Here is a 26,051-nt window from a genome sequence, read left to right on the forward strand (position 1 = left end):
AATTAACACCCAGACAAAGCAAAGCCTGAGATAATGAACCCAAACTTCCCATGGTTTGTAGAACTTTCTAACACAGACCAGAATGACCACAAAGGCTAATTTTTTCCATCCAAAACTGTGAGGTGAGAATTGCTGAGAGCAATAATTCTTTCTGCCTGAGGCTGCTTAGAAAAAAGAGCTTATCTGAACTCCACTTCCCCCTCTCAGGAAGTCCCCTGCTGGACTCCAGTACCTTTTGTAGGCTGCCAAATCCAGAAGCTTTGAATCCCCCCAAACCGCGGCTCAGATGCTGCTTCAGGAGTCTCAATGGGGGACCAGCTGCATCTCCCTAGAATTGCTAATGTGAGTCAGGAAAGAGACAGTGGGTACCTCTTGAAAAAGATTTTCCTGGATAATATGTCAAAGCTATTATTGCTCTGCTGTCAGTCACTATCCAAGAATTGGAAATAGGTGTTATTGTGGAGAACAGAGAGAACAGCTGGGTCGAGGCTAAATTAGTCCAACAAAAAGTCCCACAGTCAAAAGTCAGTGAAAGTTTAGAAGGACATTTCTCTTAAAAAATGATTATTATTTTCCTCTGAAGCATGATTTATATACTTGCCATCACTTAAATTGCACTGCACATATGTTAGCTATTGCTGTTTGGCTGCATGTAATGGTGTTGCGTTGCTTGCTGACATTTACAGAGCTGTGTACAAACACCTTATTTTTTCCAGTGCCAACGCAGAAAAGGCAGCCGTGGGACCATGGAGAGATATTTGCTGAATTTAACAAAAATTGTATTGAATTAGAGTCACCTTGCACACCTTTAAACAATGATAACGTGTAGGCTAATTCAACTACAGTGAATGATTGTGTCACAGTAAAAATGTGTAGGCCTACAGGACCACATATTTCTGACAAGAAATATGACAAAGAAATAACTTGGATTGGAATAACAATCAATAGGTAACATGTGTGATCACTGCTATCTTGCACCTAATTATCCAATGAACTTGAGTTAGATTTTTGTTTTCACACACCCAAACAAACAGCTAAGAGATCTGTGCTTGATTTGTATGGTCTGCCCTTGTTCTTTACTGACTGGGTGATTGCCAATAACTTACGTCTTTTCTTTGAATCCTTTTATACAGTTTATGGTCTTTACAGGTCAAATTCACAGGATGTAAAAACCAGAGGGCAGAGGTCATTATCGTACACGTCCAAACATTAAATGATTGCTAGGTGGCTAATAGGACGCCTGGTGTTTGTTTGTTAATGCCTGGTCGCGTAACACAATTCATGAAAAGATTATACAGAGACAAAACATGAGGAGTGAACTACAATAAAATACAAACAACAACAAGAAAGGGCTCACATAAGCTTAAATTAAAAATAGTTTTTGTTATGGCTTGTAAATGATAATAGTTCTGATAGCTTTGATTTGTCTTTTTAGTGTTTCAAAATACAGTTTATTTTATTCTTGAAGTGTTATATTTTTAATATTAATATTGAGTTTCCTTTCAGACCATTTGCACATATGGATATAAAATCAACCATGTGAAAGAAGGTCAATTTTTTCCCCAAAAAACAGATAACATCTCTTTTCTGTAAATCTTAATTTAGCGCTTATTTAACACCTGGTGGCGTTATGTGTTAAACCGCCGTAAAAACACTAAAAAAAAGGTGGGTACTGGGAACTTACAGGCGAATAATGACACTTCCGGCTTTCCGTAGACTCCGCCTACTCGTGACAGTCTTGTGAACCAACGGCAACAGACAGACCGAGTGTAGTTTTTTATGTTACAGTTTAAGAATACGGGTAAACACACATTTTCACTTTTAGCTAACAACATGGTCAACACGCAGAGAGTTCGAAAGTGACGTATCTTAAATTCAAAAGTGGGATTCAAAACTTCGGTAAGTACAGTTCGTCTTTTCATCGCTTTTCAGGCCGTTTTTAAATACGTCGGGTTGATGTTATCCCTCTCGAACCGTTATATTATGCTACAGGAAAAGAAACTGTCTAAAACTTCTTAAACATTGTGTACAGACTACTGTTCAACCTAAAAATGCTGTTCGACTCGCATAAAATTAGGATCGTTTAACAGTTTGTTTTCAGTACTTTTTGTCCTCGTTGACTCAGCTGATATGATGTAATCCTTTTATTACAGTAACGGTTCAATAAAGCCCCATGATGATAATTGCTGTCATGCTGGTTTAAATTTCAAATTGCTGCTGTGTCATGATAGTGTTTGTGGATATTCAACAGAGGCTCCCTGTGAAAGAGAATCAACCATGGTGCAGGAATACCAGTCCCCTGTTCGGGTCTACAAGCACCCATTTGAGATTATAATGGCGGTGAGTAAAGTACCTGTGATTATATTTAGCGTCAATTTAAAGTGATGATCCAGCATGGCTTCCTTATCAGGCTATTGCATTACTTATCAGGAGACTTGTGTGTATCTTCTAGCTAATAAATGCACGTGACTTTACTCTTATTTAAACCTCAATATAAACATTGAAATTCAAGTGATATACTTTCTCAGTTGTGGCAGTTTTCTGCAGACCAGATGCCTTTCAATAACCTATCAAATGTGTGTAGCGTTGTCTGCCTACCAGGGTCACCTGTCTCACTCTATACAGTATATTCACTTACCTGCAATAAATGCTGTTTGTGTGCAGCATTAATCGCAGAATATACTGTCTCTTTTCTCCTGATGCTGTGTTTAATACAGTGAGGGAGCTGCTTTTCAACCTTTGCATTTCTTTGCAAAGTTTCTCTCCACTTTATTCAATGCTAGGTTCATATTTGTAGCCCCTTAACACTTGTTGCATTTGTTATCATTTTAATATGGTGCTTATAAGAACGCTCACTGAGATATTGAGCTGAATTAGTCAGCATGATTGATGCTACAGTTTAAAAAAGCTGTTGGTTATGTAATATTCCTTGAATTCCTGGGCCGACTGTTCTTCCAGCTACTTTAATTTCGCTGTCAAAATATTTACACTCCAGCGAGGTTCAGTTAAACAGTCCTACTAAGGAAATCCACTGAAATGCCAGGAGAGATCCACATTTCCAAACATTTATTCACCATGTGATGAACTTTCTGACCCTCAGGTGAAAGGTGTCTTCTTATTTTACGCATATATTATACCTTAACCTGTTTTAAATTAATGTTAGAACAGGAACCATGTGTGAAGCAAAAGTAGGGCAGAAGTAAAATAAGTGCATTTTCATGAGAAGCAGTCTGTTTATTGTTCTCTGCAGTTACACATTAAGCCGAAGACTTATGCAACATCCTCAGCGTAGGGTAAAGACCGTGATGCTGCAGGCGCTCACACTTTGCTCTGCAGACTGTAACTCCTTCACCCTATAGTCCAAATCAACACCTACACAGTATTCATTTGCCCTGAACCATCTCTCTGTATTATTCCTCCTGCATCGCTGCACGTTATTGAAAAGGACCTGAAAAAATAGGCCCTTTGAACAGTAAGTAACAGCTCCGAGGCCTCGGTGGCATTAAGGAGAGAATAAAGTGAATAGCGTACTCCTCCTCCGCTCACATTTATCTTTAGGTTTTCTCATTAGTGCCCTGGCTGGTCCTGTCGCTGACTTTCTCCTGGTTATTACTCCAGCTAACAGTCCTATTCAGTGTCCTGGTGTAAGCAGTGAGATCCATGTTCTCCCTTTCATAACATGCCTTTATGATGTTCTTTATGTAAGAGAAATGTATACATATAGAGACACTTGACTTCCTGTAAATGCTTCACACTCGCATGATTGCATTGAATCAATACGGCCTGAGGAAATAAAGCTCCTTTTGCTCCACAGAAGCGTTCATTATTCTGTTAATGGCGTGTCAATGTGAAATATTGTGGTGATAAATGTTTTTTCGCCGAGGTTAGACGAAGTCTTCTGAGGCCATCGACATCCTACTCAAACACATTATGCTTATCTCTGCTTTGGTTTGGCTTTTATGCGTTCGGCTCTGAGGGGAAAAGGAAGCACAAAGATTTAAATTTGTCTGCAATCAGAGAAACATTGTTTCTGTTGCAGAGTGAGTCCGTTACACAACACCCATCAATGCTGCTTATTTACCATTTCCCATCAATAAGCTTAGTGAATAATGCCATCTTATTGATCAGATCGCCTGTATGCTGTGCCGTATCAATATGAGCAGGGTGTGTGCTGCTGAAGCAGCAGCGCTTCAGGGTGTATTTGGATTTACAAAACTTTAAAATTCAGTCTTTTCTTTGCTGCTCCTTCATGTCAACGCCTCTGGTCTGTTTAGAGTTGGTTTAGCTCTTCAAAACTGAAGATATTTTTAGTCCTAGTCAGCTTCACTCTGCACAATATCAGCTCTCAGGAACAAGACGGAAAAGGCAAAAAAAATTAGATAAACAAAATTTCTGCACAAAAAGCCACAGATACCTTAAAAGTAACACGCCCAGACTGAAATCAAGCACATTTGTCAGATGCAAAGTCAATTTTTAAGAATTACTTTCTCAAATGAGGAAATAATTGCCCAATTTTAACAACTGCTTGGGCCAATGTTTTGAAATGAGCCTATTTGTTGAGCAAATATATCTTAAAACCTGTACAGCTACTTTAAAACAAATACACGAGTCTGCATACAAAGCATGAATGCTTTAATTTAGCATACAATGCTATTGTTAATGTCTTGAAAGAAGACCATAGACCCTGTAATTTAGGGACCAATAGTGTATTGCTTCTTAAAAAAGTGATCCTGACTAAATGAACCTGTCAGAGAAATGAGATGGGCTTGTTCATAGAAGGAAGTGAATCTCAGGAAAATACATTTCTTTACAGAACTTCTGCCCTTACCTGAAAGCATGTATTGTCATTATATGACAGGTTACAACAAGATTAAGAGTGACACTCCTGGTTGCTGCACAAGGTTAAAGAAGACACGCTTGCATACAATATTAAAAAAAGAAACACAGACAAAGCACACTCCATAAAATAAACATATTAATGTATAAAACACACATCACATCTAACATATGATAAATGACCAGAGTCAAGGTGAGATATATAAATAAGTTGCTTTAAGTCAATAAATTGCACAGTCCACAGAAGTTATGTTCAGTTCTAGTTAGTTATTGATGGATCACAAAGATGTAGTGAGGGTGTTGTTCTGAGAGTAATATAGCTGTTCACTTTGTATGTTGATGGAGAGTGTCCATGCCTTTATAGATAGAGAGAGGACGGTGGATAGTGTCAGAAACAGAAGAGAGTGGGGTTGACACGCTGCAACAGACCGAGGGTGGGAGTTGAACCCAGGGCCGCCGCATCGAGGACTGTAGCCTCTGCACATGGGACGCATGCCCGGGAAAAAACTGTTCATGGGTCTGGTAGTCCAGGTTCTTAGTGACCTGTAGCGCCTGCCTGAGAGCAGAGGGTCCGGGTGTTGTCCAGGGTGAGAAGTCTTTAACGATGTTTTGCGGTTCTGGAGAGGTAGCGGGTGTTTGCAATGTCTTGAAGAATGAAAATGATGAGTTGAGATGCTTGAACTAACCAATTCTGACTTTGAGAAAACAGTTGAGTACTTTTCAGTGTTGTGAGTAAAGTAAAGTGAGTAAGAGAAAACTTGAAACAAGGGAATTTTATTTACATTTAAACTGCCAGGTAAGAAGAAATATCTTGTTTATTTATCTTTGATTTAATGTATTTAATCTTTCTTAGACTTCAGTCTTTGCCGTGCAGCAAACAGTTCAGGTTATCAGTGTTTACCACATTTAGGGCTCAGTGTACATCAAGAGTATGAGCAATGTGTCCTACCCCATGTTGACCTCCTTTATTTTTCCTCTCAGCATTAATACAGCCCGTCATGTTCTAGTTCCCTCTGCCCTTGGTTACTTAGCTACTAGTTACATAGCCTGGTCTATTTTTGCATATCCTGATGCAGCTGCTCGGTCAATATTGACAGGTGAGCCCTGGAGGAATCAGCCGGGTCAGATGGTCTTACCTTGTAATGTAATCACTGCTCGTAAAATCGCTCACAGGTTCAAGCTGCTGCTGTGCAAAAAAATTAGATGCCCCTTAACCAGGCCAAGAAAGTTTGTGCTTTAAGTCACATGCTGTATAATTTAGGCAACAACATTACATCCAAACAAGTTGGCCAATCAGAGGAATAGAAATTCAGATTAATCAGAGTGTGTTGTCCAGAAAAGAAAGCATCACAGAAGGACAAAAACAAAGCAACATTCACGCGAGAGACTCTACAAATGTTACATTTCTTTCTTTTGTGATCTCTCAGGCCTATATGAGGAGGTTCCCAAAGTGCCCTCTGATCCCGATGTTTGTCGACAGCGAGATCATCAATGAGAGCAAAAGCAAGGATGGATCCACGCTGGTAACTGAGAGGCGCTGTGTGATCGACATCGAAGCCCCACGCCTGCTAAAGCGGGTACCTCTTCACTGACCTTTCTGCAGAGCTGAGGCCTTCAAACAATCCTTGTATTTTTGCTTTTAAATGACTTATTATTTATATTATTGTGGGTTTTTTCTGCATGTAGATTGCCGGTGTAGACTTCCTGTACTTTATCCAAAAGAACACTCTGAATCGCAGAGACAGGACGCTCCACATCGAGGTTCACAACGAGACTTTTTCCAACAGAGTCGTCGTCCGGGAGTGCTGCAACTACACGGTGAGCCTCAGAGGCAAACAGGAGAGCCTCTGTTAGAGCTTTATTTCTTTGTTTCTTTTTTTCTGCCCACTTTTACATGGCCTTTTGCAAAAAGGAAGTCACAGTCGTAGACAACATCCTCACTGCCGCTTGTGCATACCATAAAAAAACTGGCTTCCCTATTCAATGCTTGAAACATTGATTCCAAGTGATTGTCTTGTGGTGTGTCAAACGTGCCAAAGAAAAGTGTCAACGTAGTTTTTAAAGTCAACACAGTTTGAAATACTCCTATAGTTCCCCTGCATCCGCCAGATGTATCATTTTTGCTGCATCTGATATAAGTAATTAATTCTGTGTACCAGTCAGTTGTGCTGAACGTGGTGCATCATTTGAGTTGGGATATGCCCTCTTAAAATCTCATTATGATAAATAACTATATATATTTTGTTTTATGATCCCTTTCCTCAGGTTCATCCAGAGAACGAGGAGTGGACGTGCTTTGAGCAAACAGCCAGTCTGGATATTAAGTCCTTTTTTGGCTTTGAGAGCACAGCCGAGAAGATTGCTATGAAACAGTATGCTAGCAGCATTAAAAAGGTTTGAAACTTTCAGTTTACTTTTATATTAGTGGCAATGGTCCTTAAATTGTGCAAAGCTAAATGCATGCATCTACAGTATTGTGTTCGTCCTCTCCTCGACAGTTACAGTTATCTGGTGTTTTCCTCCTCGTGTTGTAGGGTAAAGAAATAATCGAGTACTACCTCAGAGAGCTGGAGGAAGAAGGAGTGACTTACATACCTCCTTGGACTCCCCCTGTTGTCTCTGGCACTAAAGCTTCCAAGCTGCAGCTGCAGACCCCCTCCACTGCCAGAGCCATCCCAGTGAGGGGAGCTAATAATGGGCTGGACTGCAAAGACCCGGCTGGCCCTACGGAGCTGCTGGCGAGCTCTCCTGACGGTCAGTGTTTACTCACCGGCCAACACGCAACACGAAAGTGCAGAAACACTTACTAAAGCCTGACATATGAACAGAGACAATAATACATGAATGTATACATGAATGTATTATTGTCCTCGTACATCATATGTGTTTCGTCTAGCTCGTGTTGAAAATTTTATACATGCTTTACTTTGTGTTTGTGTTTCTGCCTGTAGACAAGCTGGATGCTGATTACATCAGACGTTACCTGGGTGATCTCACGCTCATGCAAGAGAGCTGTCTGATTCGACTGCGCCAGTGGCTCCAAGAAAACCACAAGGGCAAGGTCAAACCTACACCAATATGTTTTTACCATCATATACATTTATCTCACACAACCCTTTGCACAGTTACTGCTACCGTACCTGAAGTCAGATTTGCCCTCGGTTAGGAAATTACAAGCTTCATTTTTTTGTCACTTTTGTATCTGAGTTTTGACCGCTGCCTGTTGCCGTACAGATTCCAAAGGATCAGCATGTGCTGCGCTTCCTGAGGGCCAGAGATTTCAACCTCGACAAGGCCAGGGAGCTCCTGTGCCAGTCGCTCACCTGGAGGAAGCAGCACCAGGTTGACTTCCTGTTAGACACATGGGAGCGTCCACAGCTGCTTCAGGACTACTACACTGGAGGCTGGCATCACCACGACAGAGGTACAGTGTGGATAATAATGCTGCCTCATTTTCCCTTTATGTCACTGCTTACTCCTGCTGTGCTGTGGTTTGATAACCGAGAGAGTAAACAAAGATAAAGATGCAGACGATTAAGTCACCTGTATTTATAAAGTCCACACGGGTTGAAAGGGCCTGTTAATTATTGACTGTAAAGTCTGAGCACCATCTGTTGAAGCTCTCATGTTTAAAAAATGAGTCATTGCTTTTAACAGCTCAGCTGATCAACCAGGCGAGACATGAACACAGGAAGTGCCCTTTGAATGCTCACATGCTAAATTAATACCTGTTAGAGCTTTGAATACGAGCCTTAGGTAGATGAAAGGGGGTTATAAGCTGAGTAAAAGAAATGGCTATGAAAGGATCTGACTCTTTCTGTCTATTAACAGTCTGTCAATATATCTGTGTGTGTTTGTGTGTGTTGTGTGGTTTAGATGGCCGTCCTCTGTACGTCCTGCGTCTGGGGCAAATGGACACAAAGGGCTTGGTACGAGCTTTGGGAGAGGAGGTGCTCCTGAGACAGGTGACATGAATGCATTCTTTATAAGATGCATTTTTGCATTAAAACTATCTTTAGTTAAATTAATGCTCCATCTTGACGAATGTGACCCAGGTCCTGTCCCTCAACGAGGAGGGTCTGAGGCGTTGTGAAGAAAACACCAGAGTCTTTGGTCGACCGATCAGGTGCACGAAAGAGAATTCATCCATCCTCTTGTCATTGTCTGAAATAATTAGGTCTACATGCTTACATGTGCAGAGATGTAATGTCTGTGTTGATGTGTCGATTAGCTGCTGGACGTGCTTGGTGGATCTGGAGTGTCTGAACATGCGTCACCTGTGGAGACCAGGTGTAAAGGCTCTGCTGAGAATCATCGAGGTGGTGGAGGCAAACTACCCCGAGACTCTGGGTCGCCTGCTCATCCTGAGGGCGCCAAGAGTTTTTCCAGTGCTCTGGACCCTGGTAAGAATAAACCTTTAGACTTCTGTTTTTATATGCAGCCATTAAAGAGCAGCTCCAGTCATGTTAAAAGACATGTGCTCTGCTTGGAATAATAAAATGTGTCTGATATGTTTTTTCTGCAAAATACGTTTAATTACCTTAAATCCTCCCAAGGCGTCTCCTCCTTCTCCCTCATTAAAAATTCCTGACTCTGCATAGGCCCCGCCCACTTTGCACATTTCCAACCGCCCCCTCCGTCATGAAAACGAAACACCTCTTTGCCATCGTTCAGTGGCACCTTGTTGAAACTTAGCTAGCTTGAAATGTAGTAATTAGCAGTAGTAACGTTAACGTTAGTAGTCAGTAGTGAGTTTGCAAAAATTACGATGACGGTTGCAGCTGGCTCGCGCATCGCCGAAGTGGTTGCCATAGGTTACACATAATGATATGCATAGCGTCACCCCGTCCATTAACAGGATTGGCTCCTTAGGTTTGTGACGTCTCAAACCTGCCAATCTGAAAACGTGTTGTTCAGCCTGTCCTTGGTACACTGCAGTTTAAAAGCAGACGCCAGATGACTGCTGATGTTTCCCTGATGTGTCTTGTAGCACATGAAGAACACCACATGGATGTTTACCAGGTTAAACTCTGGATTTTCAGTGGAGGGGGTCTTTAAGGTAGCTTTACTTAATCATCTGATAGTGTGAGAATGGATTTAGTCTCATGGTACAGATGCAGAAGTTGTACCCCTGACAGGAATTCTTAATAGCCGAATGCAGCAGAGCAGCAGTGTAAATTTGAGATTATAATAAACAAAGCAGAAATGGAGATAATTAGAGCCATGCATTATGCATGAGGGGAATTTGATTATTGCTACAGCAATATACAATGGTATAATCTGTGGGAGAGTAATGGCATTCTGCAGAGTAATAAAGATAAGTAGTAAAACAAGCGCACAAATATGTGGTAGTAATATTTGAAGTAATAAACGCAGTGCACAGTTTAGGCCTTACATGAGCTTATTTTAGGTTTTGTTTCTGAGATGTCTAAGAATATTATCATATTATAAAAAGATGTTAAACAGAATGAGCTATTAAGAGGTGCTGGTTTAGCTCAGTTGGAAGAGCAGGTGCCCCGTGTGCAGAGGCTACAGTCCTCGTCACACTGATCGCAGGCTCGACTCCCGATCTGCAGATTATTTGGTGCAGGTAATCCCCCACTTTCTACTCCCCACATGTTTCTCTTCGGCTGCCCTATCGAGTAAAGGCAAACGCCAAAGAAATAATCTTTAAAAAAAGAATGAGCCTTAAAATCAATATAAGATAGAAGTACAGATGAATCCAGCGCCACGCCTGTTTGTTTCCACTCATCTTTTCCTCATTGACCTTTACGGTTCCTGATGTGTGCACCTGCTTTGCCTCTGATGACACTTGGTGTTTTTGTCTTCAGGTCAGCCCCCTGATCGATGAGAACACCCGGAAGAAGTTTCTTGTTTACGCTGGAAACGACTACCAGGATCCAGGAGGACTGGTGGACTACATAGACAGAGAAATCATCCCCGAGTTCTTGGGAGGGGACTGCATGGTGAGATGAGCAGACCAACATTTCATTCTCAAAACAGGCGACATATTCAAACCTTGTTCTACATGTAAAACCATGCTCCAATACAAGCAGAGTCGTCTACTTGAATGTGAGCCGTCTCTTGTTATGGCTGACCTTCATGTTTTTTTCTCTCTCATACTCAGTGTGATATTCCTGAGGGAGGTTTGGTCCCCAAGTCTTTGTACAGGACAGCAGAGGAGCTAGAGAGTGAAGAGAACCGCCTGTTGACTGACTCCGTCTATAAGAGCGCCAGTATTTTCAAAGGAGCCCCCTATGAGGTACAGTCTCCACTAACCCTGCACCCAGACCTACAAAAATACAGAGTTGGGCTACCTTAACTGTGCTAATAAGGGGGATTTATCTTCATTATACATTTAAGTCTGTGCTTTAATATATACTGTGGATTACGCTGCCACCAGCTGGAGGAAATTCACATTTCAGGCTTTAAAAACATGTGATTGATAGCCTGCTTTCTGCATTTATATGTTTTTAATCTCCCTACATCCTCCTGCAGATGCTGATCGAGATCACAGAGGAATCCTCCGTCATCACCTGGGACTTTGACGTGTCTAAAGGAGACGTAATTTTCAACATCTACCACTCCAAGAGGGCCCCACAGCCGCCTAAGAGGGACACTCTGGGAACACACGGCATCCCATCCCTCGGGCCTGTTAATGCACAGCTGATAGACAAGAGCTGGGTGCTGGGCAAGGACTACAGCATGGTGGAGAAAGCCCTCACCTGCAAGGAGGGAGAGAGCGTACAGGTCAGAGAGAGGATGGGGGAGCTTATTCTTGCAGCAACTTAACTTTGTGCCTGTTTGTTTTTTTACCGCATCAAAGCAACTCTCCATCCCTGCAGCTTTAAATCGATCCTGTGTCTTTCCTCTGATCTAACAGGGTTCCCACGTTACACGCTGGCCCGGCTTCTTCATCCTACAGTGGCGCTTCCACAGCTCTCCAGCCTGCACCGCCTCCAGCATGCCTCGTGTGGATGATGTGCTGGCCTCGCTGCAGGTCTCCTCCCACAAGTGTAAGATCATGTACTACACAGAGGTGCTGTCCTCCCATGACTTCAGGTCAGTGTCTTTATTTCACAATTTTCTTTTTATTACCCTGAGCCTTTTTTCTCACTGCTGCACCGCTCCTGTGCAGTTGCTATCTCCTTGTAATGTTTGTCAGATATGTACTTTTCATACCTGTTATATTGCACTGAAGTTTGTTTTAACAGGAAGCAATTTAGTAGAGATTTAACATTTCTTTTCCAACCTTGTCTGTTCTTTCTAGGGGATCCATGACCAGTCTGGAGTCTAGTCATAGTGGTTTCTCCCAGCTCAGTGCCGCCACCACTTCCTCCAGCCAGTCACAGGCCAGCTCCACCATCTCCAGGTAGTGTCTGTCCAGCAGACAGACATACCGACTGATACCTTACTGCCACTGTGCCTTAGGCCTTCAAAATAAGGGTGTTTTACTCCTACACTTACAATAAACAGGTGATGAGAATGTTTTGTACATGTTTTTTTGTTTTATCAATATTGTTTCCACATAATATTGTATGTAAAGTATCATTGTCCTCTGCATATTTAATGACTAATAGTAGTGTACAGTATAACTAATGTAATGCACAATATCGTCTGTCTAATGTCTGATTTTAGTAACATTATATTTGTGACCATAACTGCCACTACAGAGGAGCATCAGCTCGATCAAATGCTGCAAACGGAGATGTCACAAACGCGTAGTTAAGAAGGTAAAAGTATCTGTACAATTTGCACAACATCTGTCCACAAGATGTCACTATACTGTAAATACAGCTGCTCTCAGGTCTGCAGTTTACTTCAGTTCATATAGTTCATATAACTCATGCACTTTGTCTGGGCTGTAGGGGATTGTTTTAATAAAGAATTTATCACAAACATGAACATTGATGTAAATCCAGAGTGTGTCTTTATTCTGAATATTTAGAAAACAATTACTTCGGCTGCAGAGTGGACACTTAGTAATAACTGTAGAGATGGGATGATAGTCCTTTTAAAAGCCTATTTGTCGCAGTAGTTGTATACGCAAATCGAATGCCTATAATAACATATCACATTATCTATTTATCTACTTTCCCTTTTGGTTAACCTCACACAAGGAGGGTAGCTGACAGACAGCAACCAAGTGTTGTAATGATTTATAGTAGAATTATGAGCGTCTTTAACAAACACCATCACATATGTAAAAATGTCTCAAGAATTGGGCAGAGAAAGTTTAGCAACTGTGATCATTTTGGCTGTTTTTTCTTCTGAATGAATGGAAAAGGTAGCGAGGTTGTTCTTTTCCAAGCAATGACTCATGCACCGCTTCCCCCCGGTTAGCATACTTCTTTGAATCCTCTCACAAGAGCTGACAGTGAGGACCATTTCTCAGAAGCCAAGGCTGAAAGATAAAAGCACCTAAAATACAAAGGATCATAATCAAACTGTGTTTTCAGTCAGCCTATTAAATCCTGCACAGGAAAGTTTTTTCTGACTTGGTTTGATCATGGTAGGAAAATCTTTCAAATAGAGGTAGTAGAGTGGTGGAGATCCTCATTATTGTAATGCCTCCATCAAGACCAAGCAAACCATCCAGTTTGTGGACAGGTGCCTACCACTGCTTGCAGAGGCGTCCGCTCAGCTCAACCACTTTGATCTGATGCTCAGTGTGCCTTTGTTCACTGGTATGTGGGTGAGGGCATGGAGGAGGGAGAGTTCTCTGAAGAGAGGACCTGGCTGCTCTGGAGTGGGATTATGAGGAGGTCGGCATGAACTTCAACTGATCAACTTTAAGTGACTGAACAAAAGTATTTGTTGTATTTATTGAAACTTTAAAGTTCTAAAAATGAAAAATCATGGTTACCCACTACAAACAAACCTGGACTGGTTTCTATATACTGTTGACAAATATACATAGTCTCAGAAAAACACATTTCCCCCTTTAACTTTGTCTGAAAGATATTTGAGGTGGATAAATAATTTTACATATTACACCAAGGCTGAAGTAAAAAAACTAAGGTGTCCTGTGGCAAAATTACTTGTGGGACCCTGATACATGTTTTCCAAACAAATACAGGACAGTCACTATGGTTACCATAAATTTCAGGACTTCAAAACAAAAAAACCCCCAAAACAAAGTAATTGCCATACAGAGGCCAGAAAATGCTCTTAGGTCAAGAATCTTGATTCCCTACTATTGTTTTTATGCCAGGCATGGTAGAGCAGAAAATACTTTGATATTTTAAGATGCCTATTATGGCAACCAGGCTAATTTCATACATTTTTGGCTCTGTTTATAATACAGACTATGACAAAAAAATTCTGTTTCACATTTTTCTAACACGTAATTGAAGGATAGTCACACAATCAGACATTTACATTGTTTACGTTATATCTTTACATAGATGTTTTCTTTTGCGTATTTTATAAACTTTCTCAGCAAAATTCTGATCAAACATTTATTGTACACGCTTGCCACAACACTTGAACGCACCACAATTCAGACGTTCCGTACGTCTGACGTCATTTGGTTTCATCTCGTTCCTCCTTTAGTTGGAGACAAGATCAGCTAGCTGAAGCTAACTAGCAAGCTGAAAGCTAACTAGCCATATTTCTTTATTTTTACTTTTCTATAGACGCAGGTATTATAAGGACTGTTTCGGCCTCTTATTCTACAGGATATTTTTTTGCCAACAAATACCTTGCGACGTAGTTTTCACTTCGCTTCCGGAGAAAACACAGGTACGTAACAAATACGTTAGCTAGCTAGCTTTTTTAGAAGTTGGGCCTTGATAAATGTATGGCATTTAATTCATCCCGTGTCATTTTAAACTACATGTGAGTCTTAGCCCTGTGAGTTTTATTCAATTGGTCCTAATGTAGTGTTATATGGTTTGTCTTAGCCTTATTTATATGAAATTTGCTTTCGTACATTAATGGGTAGCAACAGGCCTGTTTTGGCGCACGTGTTAATGCAAATCAAATATAACTATTAAACACTAACAAGACTTTAACAAGAATGTCATTATGTATACAACTGGAAAGAGACACATTGATCCACTTAATTCTTCGTAAGCCTTCCAGCAGCTACGTTACATTGCAAAGAACCCGGGCTACACTCGAAACAAAACTGTCAACAAAATGCCGCTTGTATTATAGTTCTGTGCTTAAGTTTCTGTGGTTTCATTTAACTGCATTGCTATTAAAGCTCTGTTGTTAACAACCTATATATTATTTACGACTTAAAATTCAGTTAGTGTTGTAGTCTTGATTCACTTCTAGCTTATTTATGTCAGCCATTTTAGAACAAAGTCCCTCAGTATAATAAAATGCTTAAAATGGCAAAGGGATAAAGTGCAGAAGCTTGTGCTTATTGTGAGACACAGATTAATTATCTTCTCTTTCATTATTTGTATTACCTTTTAATTCTTTATTTTGTTTTCAATACCAAGAGTAAATTGCTGGTTCAACCACTTAGTGTATCTGTATTTTGTTTCCTGCAGAGCCATGTACAATGGCATTGGCTTGACGACTCCCCGGGGCAGTGGCACTAATGGCTATGTGCAGAGGAACCTGTCGAGCCTGCGGGTCAAAAGGCCACGGGATGAGCGTGGCGGGGAGCGGGATGAGAAGGACCGGGAGAGGCTAGAGAGTCAGTTGAACAGGCAGCCCAATGCTGACATCCTGGAGCACCAACGGAAGAGGCAGCTTGAGGTCAAGTGTGCAGAGCTGCAGGACATGATGGAGGAGCAAGGGTATTTATCAGCTGTTTTTATCATTGATTAATTAATTGGTTTTTAATCTGGGTGCTCATATGTCTAAAATGATTACAAATGTCCACCACAAGAATCGGTTGTGAATGTTTTTACAGCATACCCTCTCATTTTTAAAGCTGTAACTACAAACGTTTTGAATTTTTACTTGTCAGCTTGTTAATGCGTCAAGAAATTGTTTCAGTCCTATTTAAATTGTATTAACATTCAGTGTGCAATGACATGGTTTTTTTTCATTAAGAGTTCTGGTTCAAAGGGAATTATGTAGCGCACTATTAAACAAAGAACTAAAGTAAACAGTAGCTTACCACAGGCAAATAAGAGTACAAGCAAAAATATGGCTTGTAATCTGTACAATGTTAAATATCCTTCTGTGTTTGTGTCATCAGGTATTCAGCGGAGGAAATCGAGGAGAAGGTGAACAGTTTCCGTATGATGCTCCAGGAGAAGCAGGAGCCGGCTCCCGCCCCCAATGAGAGACCAACGTAAGTGTAACAAAATCAGACAATAAGAAATTATGTGGCTCTAGCTTCGCAAAAGAAGAAATGTTTTGATGGCGTAAGTAGTTTGATTGTTCATATCGCACAGTTTGAGTCACACAAAGCTGTCCGTCTGTTTTCTCTCAGGGCAACAGAGACTCATGCTCTGGCTGCTGCCAACCAGCAGAAGAATGATCGTCTTCGGGCTGCTTTTGGCATCTCCAGTGACTATGTGGACGGATCATCCTTCCATGCTGATCGCAAGGAGAAGGAGAAGGAGAAGAGAGAGCAGGAACGCTTGGAGAGGGAGAAGCTGCAACAGCAGAAATACACGTGAGAAGGACACACAGAACTCAACCACAGTGCTAGTGTGCATATCAAATGAATGCCTCTTTTCATTTCAGTACAGTAACAGAGCCTGACACTGAGGCTAAAAATAATAATGCACACAATGTACAACACAACTAGAAGTGAGGGTACCTGCAAGATGGACATAAAAACAAACTTCAACCGTTTTAAGGATACACGGTCCATGCATGTCTAAAGGCCCCATGTTTGTAATTGTAACTCTGTAATACTCTTTATAAATCACACACCACATTTCTTCCCTGGAGGATGGTTCAGTTTGTAAAGAGGCTAAAACATGATCACAGCTATGTTCACTGACTACAATGATTTATGTTCATTCATCACCCTGCATCTTTCTGTCCCTAACTTGCAGTCTGTTTCTTTTACACCCTCAGTTTGGTGGAAGACTCAGACCACTCAGATTCTCCTCCCAAGAAGCGCAGTCGGAAGAAGAAGAAGAAAAACAAAAACAGAGACAGGTGAGCAAATGAGCTTGAAGAGAACAGAAACAGGCTGTGTCCCAATTCAGGGGCTGCATCCTTCAGACAACGTATTTGAAGGCCGATTGAGTCACAGCGGCGCGTTGATGGCTGTCCAGTTTCATGGGCTCCTTCAGATGCGTCCGACAAATGCGTCCTCCTTTTCTTGGGCTGTGAAGGATGCACCCGATGGATCCTTCATGTCCCCAACGTATCCCAAGATTCATTGCGCTCCAAATTCAAACAAGATGGCGGACTCTTAAAAGGCCGAGGATGCTTTAAGAAGTTTTTTTAGTTTCAACTTAATTGAATAGCTGCATTACAAATGTTAAAACACGAAAGGGGCTTTGAAACTATTATCTTTAAAATAATAGGTTAAGTTATGTGACGTTAGATATGATAGCTAGTTAGCCCTCTAGCTACCTGTTGCTAGGCGAGAGGCGCCGCGTTTGGTAACGTTAGGGTAAGGGTGGGAACAGCTGGTGACACAAACAGGAAATCGTCCGTAGACCAGACCGTCTCATTTCAGTTGGGCCTTAGCGTCCACCCATGACACATCCTCCGTAGGCCGCGCCCTTGGAAGGATGCAGCCCCGATTTGAGACACAGCTATAGTCCCGACGACAGAAAGAAAATGTCTGACACTTTTATTGTTTCTTTGTCTGCAGCTCAGAGAGCCCCTCCCCGTCTCCTCGACGAGAGAAGAAGAAATCCAAAAAGAAGAAAAAGAAACGGTATACCATCACTGCATTCTTATCGATCTTATTATTTCGTTGTTTCACATGGATGGGGATTGACTGAGAAATTTGTGTTTCAGTGAGGCATCAGAAGATGAGGAAGAAGAAGAGAGGTGAGTGTTTTTTCTTATGCAATATAAGTCTTCTATAACGGGCACTAAATTTAATATGGGTTCATAGACGGTGTTGCTTATAAACTTATTTTTCTCCTGACCCAGTCAAAGTTCTTCAGATGAGAAGCAGAAAGTGTCAAAGAAGAAAAAAAAGGGTGAAGACTCAAGTCCTCCAAAAGCAAAGGCAGTGCGACAAAGGAGCGCCTCCTCCAGCTCCGCCAACAGGTATGAGATGATGACATCCATAATATATACCACTTATCCCGGCTGTAATTGGCTGTAATTTAAGACATACTCATTATGTTCATTGGTGACTCCAGCAACGACTGTCTCTATAGCCGCTTTCCTACTGGTCAAAAAACCCGCTAACAGCCGTCTTTTTTGCATAGTGGGAAAGGTTACAATCAGCATTCAGACCCAGATCAATACCTCTGCGGTAGACCCGGGTAATTATCGCCTCGGCTCCGATCGGCATTGATGGGAACACAACACCCGTTTCGACACGGTAATCTCCGCCCCCTTTCCAGTGCGATGCTATGCTCCGTCGGTAACTTCTGCGACTCCTTAACGCAGGAGAAAAGAGACCGAAAGGAGTATACTTCACTGGCAGTGGGAACAGAAACAATCGGCATCTATAAGCAGGTCTTCCCGGGTCTCAAAAACCTGCGTCAACACGCTAATTTCAGTGGGAAAGTGGTGTAAGTGTCAGCCCTTTGATTGACAGGTGATCAGTCCAGGTGTAACTCCGCTTTTCACCCAATGACAGCTGGGATAGGCTCCAGCCCCCCCCCCCCCCCCCCCCCGTAACCCAGGATAAGCAGTGTAGATGATGGATGGATGGAGATAAACTGACAGAGAGAGTTGAGTTCTCCTGCTCCTACCTGTGTGAGCAGTGCCTACATGTACCAAGATGCATTGCACACAAGTAGCTGCAGCCTTGACCTTGAGCCACTGCATTTCTTCTTCTCTTCCTTTACTCTGGCTATGAAAAATTGCTTTATATCTGAGTCAGGCAAAACACTGTAAATTACATCCTTGTCCATAACATACTCTGCACTCATATTTATCTCCTTAATGGCAAAGAAAATAACTGCCTTTAGACATTTTTTGGATCTTACATTGTGCAAATTAGTTTGTTTAAATGTATAATAATACATTGAGCTAAATCTGATCAAAATCATGCACTATTTTTCTTCAATAGCCCGTCTCCAGCTCCTCTGAAATCACGCCAACAAGAACAACCTTCAAGAAAAGCTGATGAAGGACGAAAGGGGAGATCGCCAGACAGGAGGCGACGGGGCTACGAGGAGCTCAGCCCACCTCCTCATGCAGGCGAAGGGGTGAGGCTGAGGCTGAGGCTTTGAAACCTTCAGTTTAACATGTTTCTTTAGCTTACAGTATCCCACATTTAATTTATAATGCTATAAAGATATTTTACTCTATTTTTGTTTAAAATCTTTCTTCTTGCATCTAGAAGAGGCCAAATCTTGATAGAGAAAGAGAGCGACCAAGGGAGCCAGAGAAGACCTCAGCGAAGAGGAGACATGACTCCGTATCCCCCTCTCCACCACCACAGACAGAAAAAGGCAGAGAGAGGGAAAAAGGAAGGAGATCCAGAAGCAAACAGAAGGAGAGTGAGAAGGGGAGGCGCTCCAGAAGTAGAGAGATGGACAAAAGGAGGCGTTCCAGGAGCGTAGAAAATGAAAGAGAGAGAGGAAGGCGCTCCAGAAGCAGAGAGATGGAGAAAGGAAGGAATTCAAGGAGCAGAGAAGACAAGAGACAGCAAGGGAGGCGCTCAAGGAGCTTAGAGGTGGAGGAAGTAAGGCGTTCAAGGAGCAGAGAAAATGAGAGGGAAAAAGGAAGGAGGTCCAGGAGCAGAGACGTGGAGAAAAGGAGGCCTTCGAGGACCAGAGAACTGAAGACGGGAAGGTGCTCAAGTAGCAGAGAACCGGAGAAAGGGAGGCGGTCCAGGAGCAGAGACATGGAGAAAGGGAGGCGCTCCAGGAGCAGAGATGTGGAGAAAGGGAGGCGCTCCAGGAGCAGAGACATGGAGAAAGGAGGGCGCCCAAGAAGCAGAGAGGCCGAAAAAGGGAGGCGCTCAAGAAGCAGAGAAAGGAGGGACAAAGCAAACAAGAGTGTTCCTCAGAGGACCAGACATGACTCCTCCTCATCCTCTTCCCCCTCTCCTCCTCCTCCACCTCCTCCTCCTCCTCCATCATCTAAGCAGGAGAATAAGAGGGAAAGGAGCAGAGAAAAAGACAGGAGTAAGCAGGACAGAAAGGCAAGACAAGACTCCTCATCCCCATCTCCTCCCCCTGAGAAGGAAAGGGCAAGGAGGGAGAGGAGTGGTGAGAGGGAGCGCAGGACTGAGAGAGATGTGCACACTAGGGTGCCAAATGAAAGGGACAACAGGAGAGACACTGGGAGGAGACAGGAAAGAGAGGGGTCTCCTCACCAACAGAAAAATGACCGAAGAAGGGATGGACACCCATCTCGCGATTCTGTGTCACCCCCCTCGCGCTCTCCTGTCACCAATGGGCGTCAAAGAGAAAGGGATGAGGAGAGGAGGCGGGAGCCTGCTAAGGAGCAGAGGGACAGGCATCTGAACAAGCAGAGGGATCAAGACCGAGAGCCCGGTCAAGACAGCAGCAGAAAGAGAGATGAGGCTGTCCGACCGTCTGCAGAGAGCAGGCGAGATGGACCGAGAGCTTCAGAGAAAGGAAGAGCTGAAACAGATAAGGCGAACGTGAGTCAAGAGAAGACGAGAAGCCCCCCAAGAAAAGACAAACAAGAGGTGAAACAGGCTGAGAAAAAGAGAGAGAGCAGCAGCAGCAGTAGTGGTAGCAGCAGCAGTAGCGGTAGCAGCAGCGACAGTGACAGCGACAGCTCCTCATCCTCCTCTTCATCTTCTTCTTCCTCTTCCTCCTCATCCTCTGAAGATGAAGGGAAGGCAAAGAAGGCTGGCTCAGGAGGCAGGGAGAAAAGTAGCCCTCCTAAAAATGCACCGGCTGCCATCGGTGCTGCAGTTCAAAGGTACATAACCAACGGTAGAAAGGAAAGCTCTCCGTCTGCTTCTGAGGGCGACAGACGAGCTCAGAAGGAGAGAGATGCAGGAGGAGACAAACGAGAAAGGGAAAGAGCCTCCCACAGAGCTCCTGCAGAGAGTTACCCCCCCGTCAACAGAGGTCAGGAGAGATATAGCCCCACACAGATAGACAGCCCCAGTCCGCCCCCTTCCCCGCCCAAGAGAGCAGACCCCAGCAGAGGCAGCAGCAGATACTCTCCCTCCGAGGCTGAAGTAGAAAAAAGGAGGCCGGAGGTGAAAGTCGGGGAAAGAGGGAGAGAGCGGGAGAGGGAAGCAGCCAGAAGGCCTGTGAGGTCCAGCCCCTCATCGAGGAGGTCACGTTCTCCTCCCCAGAAAACCTCCCACACCTCCCCAGCCCGTCGCACTCCACCAAGACAGTATCAGGAACCCCCCTCCAGATCCAGGAGACCATCTCCTCCTCTGCCCTGGTCAGAGCGGTATGGAGAGAGGCAGAGGGAGAGAGAGAGAGAGCGGGAGAGAGAGAGGGAAAAGGACAGAGAGCGGGAGAGGATTGTCAGGAGGTCCCGAAGTCCAAGAAGGCACAGCAGATCCAGGTCCAGAAGCCCACGAAGGAGAAGCCCGCCCATCAGGTGAGATGAGAACCTGCCTTTACACCTGACTACTCTTAAAGGCTTCTTTGTGTATTTTTAAACCTGGGAAGCAAATTTTAATGGCTGAAATTATAATCAACCTTTCTTTTTTTTCCTTCCAGGTCCCGTCGCTCTCCCTCTCCGCAGCGCAGGAGGAGGAGCAGTCGCTCTCTGTCCAGAGAAAGAGCGAGGGAAAGGGAACTTGAGAGGATCAGGCAGCGGGAGGAAGAACAAGCGAGACAAAGGGAAAAGGAGCGTCTGCCCCCTAAAGACGTTCCCCAACCCCGCAGGTCCTCCTCATCCTCCTCTTCTTCAAGCTCCTCCTCTTCCTCTTCATCCTCTCCCTCTCCGGCACGTGAGAGGAAAGACACAAAAGCACCAACAGAGAGAGAAAGGAGGGATGAGGGAGACGACAAGAAGAGAGAGGATAGAGAGCAGAAAAGTCGTTCCTCTTCTTCACAGCGACCTTCCAGAGATTCATCCAATGCTCCTGCATCAGGCGGCAGAGGCTCCCAGCCAGACTCCAGGCGCTCCGATGTGCCCTCCAGGAGGTCTCCAGCCGGCAGCCAGCCAGAAAGCAAACAGTCGTCACGTGGTCCAAGCAGGAAGCAGTCGCCTGCGCCTGCGCCTGCGCCTGCGCCTGTGCCCGCCCCTCCTCAGTCAGACCGAACAGTCCGAAGTGAGAGCGCTGTAAACGGGAAGGAGGCAAACAAGAAAGCTAACAGAAGCAGCAGCTCTAGTTCCAGCTCCTCGTCCTCATCGTCCTCTTCTTCCTCCTCTTCCTCCTCCTCCTCTGACAGCTCTGACTCTGAAGTGGAGCAAGGAAAAGGGTGAGCAGGAGAGAAAGTTAGGACATTAGATACAGAAAAATCCAGGCCTGCAGCACACTTCTTTTATGATCAAATATTGACAAACATGTTCTGACTCTTTTCACTTTTTCTTCTTAACAGTAAAGCCGTCAAAGCTCAAAGCTCTCCATCGTCGTCATCCTCATCAGAGAATGAAAAGGAACCCAAGAAAAACAGGTAAGAGAAGGAGCTCTGCAGACTTAATGTCATTCATAAGGAATTGAATCAGAACTTCGATCCCGGTGCTTAAAAGCTGCTGTACATTGAACTGATGAATAATTTCTCGCAGAAAGACAGTGTACGTGAATGAATAAGTGAACTACATATCACCACACTAGACTCCTGCAGCAGTATGCTACCTGTGAAACTTTGTTTGACAATTGTATGTTCTCCTCACAGCCCTGACAGGCCGGGGAGGGTGCCAGCCGATTCACTGAGAGATTCTCGCTCGCTCAGTTATTCTCCTCCAAGATACATGAGAGCAGCGCCGTCCTCTCCGAGCCGTAGGTCTGTAGCTACTGCTTGACAGGAAATGCAAAGAGTGTGCCAATAACTTACACCAGAAACTTAGGCCCCGTGTCCACTTAGCGCTGGGATGAAGCGCTTGTGCGGTGAGAGAAGAAACACTGCACGCAGGTTTTGTTTCTATGACAACAACAAGCTTACAACGTGTAGAGCGATAAAAGCACAACACTTACTAGCAACATTTAGTGTCCGACAGATATGCTCCCACAAATGGGCTTTGCTGTCTCTATCAAGCTCCGAGTTGACAGAAACGGCCAAAACAAGTTGCTCCTCCATGTTTGGTGGTAACCATGGTGACGAGTGGCGCCTCATCTAATTGGTTGCCTGAAAAAATCGGCAGTAAGGACACCAGCACCTTTCTGGAAAGTTCAGAGATTTTCAACTTAAATGCTCGGAGTGGCCGCAACCAAAAAAGGCGGCGCGCTCTGAAAAAAGGGTGCAGCGGCCTCTAGGCGGCCGCATACGCTCTGTCCTCATTGGGAACAACTCAAAAAAGGTGCTTTGTGGACACGGTGCCTTACCTGTGCAAATTGCAAAAATAGATGTCTACCAAGCAACAAAAAAGATGTGGACAAAATTGAGGATTTTGTTTGTTTTAAAATATTAATCTGTACACAGTGCTTGTTCAGAAAAGGTCACTGAACACATCAACACATTTAAATTACTGTTAATGGTAATGAAATGCATGTTTTTCCCTAAGAAATTATGTATAGACTCAGAAAAATAATCCCTCTCAATCATAACTGATAATTCACTCAAGTGCATAGTGGCTTTATCTGCCCTTTGTCTGCATTTTCCTATTATTTCGCCGTGTTTTGGGATATCTCTGTGCGTCAATCATTGGGCAGTGGTGCCTCGCCTTCAGCCAACAGTTTGTAGAGAGTTCAGAGAGAAAACCAGATGACATTCCTGTCTCTCTCTCTCCTCTGCTCTGTCTGTCTGCAACAGATGCTAAAGGGTACCTTGTACATCTTCGAGACGCGAAAGAGACATGTCAATTATTTCCAACCTGTGAATGAGAACAGTCTGTTGCGTCATGGCTGCATAAAGGCTGCAGGTGTGACAGAGGACAGGGCAGAGAGGACACACACTGCAGACAGGATGAAACAGAATCTTAGTGGTGTGGTGTAGGTGTGTTAATCTGTTTTTTTTTAGGAGTGCAACGGCTGTAAAACAATCAGAAAATAAGGTTTCATTTCTGTCTTACCACTTTGTTTTCAATAACAACGCTCGACCTCTACTACCTTTTCTTTAGGTAGCTCGACCACTGCTGCTCTCCCTTTTTCTCGTGGCAGCTTTAAAATGAATTCTGATTGTAGATCTGTGTTTTTTAAATGTTATCGTTTTAGACGTGTGGTATCAAAAGTATTGAAGCATCTATACTTTAACAACCTTAGTAAGAAGTGTTGACCTTGACAGCCACTGTCCAGTGATCAGGCATTGGTGTGGCTTTGGAGGATGTTAGACCGCACTACACTTTTATTGCTCATGCAATAAAAAAAAGATCCAAACCATACCTATAAACTGTGATATGATCCAAACCACTTGCACTACTAGCTAACTGGGAAACTTGACTTGGCAGAGACATAAAAAATCAAAGCTTGCCATCTTTTATAACCTGCATGATGTCATCCAAAGGGAGGCGCTAGAGGCTGATAAGAATGCAAACAAAACCAAGAAGCTGTGTGTATTAAACTGGCTGTCTTGTGAATTATTGCCACGATGGATCATAAATATTTCCCTCCTTTCCTCCTGGTAGGACCGGCAGCAGACCGTCACCGAGCCACACGTCCAGCGGCAGACGCAGGAAATGAGAAGACCGCTTGACAGCTTTTACTTTTCTCCTCTGAGTTGTTTCCCCATTCACGGCCGGATGGTTTGAACTGGACGACAACACGGACTTGACAGCCGGCGGTCAGTAGATATAGAACAGTGAATGTCTGGGCACTGGTCTGAGCCAGTTATCAACAATGTGTTTGTTTTAAGCAGCAATGACCCAAGGCTGGCTTGTACATTTCTTTTTATGGGCTGAATAAGAAACGTGCACATCACACACACACAAACACAGTAAAGTAAAATGTAACTCTAACAATGTTCCTCTGTACTTGTACCGTCTGTTGAGTTATACCTGTAGATATGAGCTGTCTGTATTTTGGTTATTACAATGTAACAGATGTAACAGAAGCTGAAATGTGGTTAATTTCTTTGTTGAAATGGTTAATAATAATAAAACACATTGTACATTTTATTTGTGTTGAATTATATATATTTATGTGGTGTTTTTAGAGAGCTTTCAGTATGAACCAATGGGCTTGAAGCTAAGAACCAGACAGGAAGTTAAGAAAAATAATAGATGAACTAATACATACTGGGTTTGATCTTAATGGGATTTATTCACCATAACAAAATGTGTTAATGTTAATCCCCAATACTACAGGGTATATAAATGACCGAGGCCAGAGGTAATCAGCTGACCCAGTTAGTAATAAAGTAAATCTAAGAGGCTAAGTTTATACCTCTTCTGTCCATGTTAAGCGCCATGGTAGACATATTCTATGATCATGTGCTGTTAGGTATTTATCACATTTTTTAATTAGTGTACAGCTTTAAATCATGCCAAAAAGAAGTGGCTTATTGCACCCTTCAGCAGTTTACTATCCCGGAAACTGTGGTAGAATGACTCATGTATTTCTGACAAGTTGTCTAAGCTTTTTTGTGTGAGGGTGAAGGGAAGTGTTTGGAAATATTACTCAATGTTAACTGACTGGATATGGATTTTGTCTGCGTTTGCAATGACACAACTGGGATGACAGCATCTGTCTTGGGTGTGTCGTTATTTGTAGTTTCATTTTACACAAATCACAATTTATTCTAACTGATCGTATCAATTTGAGATAAATCATCTTGTCTGCCAGGGAGTCCTAGTCAATATGGGCAGCAAAATTAAAATAAAACGTTTTCATATAAAGGTACAGACAGGTATATAAAATCAAATAAGCATATTAAAGCATACCAAAAACACAAACAAAACACATAGCAAACAGGGCCTGAGAGTAGGTCGAATTTCTTAATATATAAGAACAACTATTTTTTTTGTTTATTAGTTGTGTAACCTGTTCCCATTTGTATTTGTAACCTTGCATACTAAATGAAGTTGAAAAAAATAGAATATTTTGAAGTAGGCCCCGAGTTGGCCCGTGCAAGTTGAATGATATAGGTTTTTTCCCACATGACGTG

General features: G+C 43.0%; 2 protein-coding genes across 5 annotated transcripts; both read left to right on the forward strand.

The window, feature by feature from the left end:
• The first annotated feature begins 1,793 nt into the window (after positions 1-1,793).
• LOC138604136 (SEC14-like protein 1) lies at positions 1,794-12,730 on the forward strand. The gene is made up of 16 exons (XM_069675992.1): positions 1,794-1,899; positions 2,252-2,340; positions 6,264-6,413; positions 6,523-6,654; positions 7,102-7,230; positions 7,371-7,590; positions 7,788-7,897; positions 8,071-8,260; positions 8,713-8,801; positions 8,892-8,962; positions 9,068-9,239; positions 10,668-10,802; positions 10,964-11,098; positions 11,335-11,586; positions 11,720-11,898; positions 12,107-12,730. The coding sequence occupies exons 2-16, from the start codon at positions 2,278-2,280 to the stop codon at positions 12,210-12,212; spliced, it is 2,133 nt and encodes a 710-aa protein (XP_069532093.1). The 5' UTR covers positions 1,794-1,899; positions 2,252-2,277; the 3' UTR covers positions 12,213-12,730.
• Positions 12,731-14,380: 1,650 nt separating this feature from the next.
• Positions 14,381-25,060, forward strand: srrm2 (serine/arginine repetitive matrix 2). Of its 4 annotated transcripts, none has more exons than XM_069675867.1 (14): positions 14,381-14,580; positions 15,342-15,593; positions 16,001-16,096; positions 16,238-16,423; positions 16,834-16,917; positions 17,585-17,650; positions 17,734-17,766; positions 17,872-17,991; positions 18,968-19,106; positions 19,241-21,441; positions 21,564-22,271; positions 22,392-22,466; positions 22,689-22,796; positions 24,574-25,060. In XM_069675867.1, exons 2-14 carry the CDS (start codon positions 15,346-15,348, stop codon positions 24,626-24,628), a joined length of 4,119 nt encoding a protein of 1,372 aa, XP_069531968.1. In that variant the 5' UTR covers positions 14,381-14,580; positions 15,342-15,345; the 3' UTR covers positions 24,629-25,060. The 4 variants fall into 4 exon arrangements, with proteins under 4 accessions (XP_069531968.1, XP_069531966.1, XP_069531967.1 ...); XM_069675865.1 differs by having other exon boundaries at positions 22,689-22,792; XM_069675866.1 differs by having other exon boundaries at positions 19,244-21,441; positions 22,689-22,792.
• Positions 25,061-26,051: the final 991 nt, after the last annotated feature.

The sequence above is a fragment of the Semicossyphus pulcher genome, unplaced genomic scaffold (genome assembly GCF_022749685.1).
Source record: "Semicossyphus pulcher isolate SPU_LCO1_2020_fin unplaced genomic scaffold, fSemPul1.0.p SCAF_25, whole genome shotgun sequence".
Classification (NCBI taxonomy): domain Eukaryota; kingdom Metazoa; phylum Chordata; class Actinopteri; order Labriformes; family Labridae; genus Semicossyphus; species Semicossyphus pulcher.

Excerpts from the sequence above, each read along its gene's own strand:
- LOC138604136 (XM_069675992.1), top strand. The coding sequence starts at position 2,278 with ATGGTGCAGGAATACCAGTCCCCTGTTCGGGTCTACAAGCACCCATTT. Across the intron at positions 7,231-7,370 it reads ATGCTAGCAGCATTAAAAAG|GGTAAAGAAATAATCGAGTA; the intron begins GTTTGAAACTTT and ends CTCGTGTTGTAG. Across the intron at positions 11,099-11,334 it reads TCAAAGGAGCCCCCTATGAG|ATGCTGATCGAGATCACAGA; the intron begins GTACAGTCTCCA and ends ATCCTCCTGCAG.
- srrm2 (XM_069675865.1), top strand. The coding sequence starts at position 15,346 with ATGTACAATGGCATTGGCTTGACGACTCCCCGGGGCAGTGGCACTAAT. Across the intron at positions 15,594-16,000 it reads GACATGATGGAGGAGCAAGG|GTATTCAGCGGAGGAAATCG; the intron begins GTATTTATCAGC and ends TTGTGTCATCAG. Across the intron at positions 16,918-17,584 it reads AAAAACAAAAACAGAGACAG|CTCAGAGAGCCCCTCCCCGT; the intron begins GTGAGCAAATGA and ends CTTTGTCTGCAG.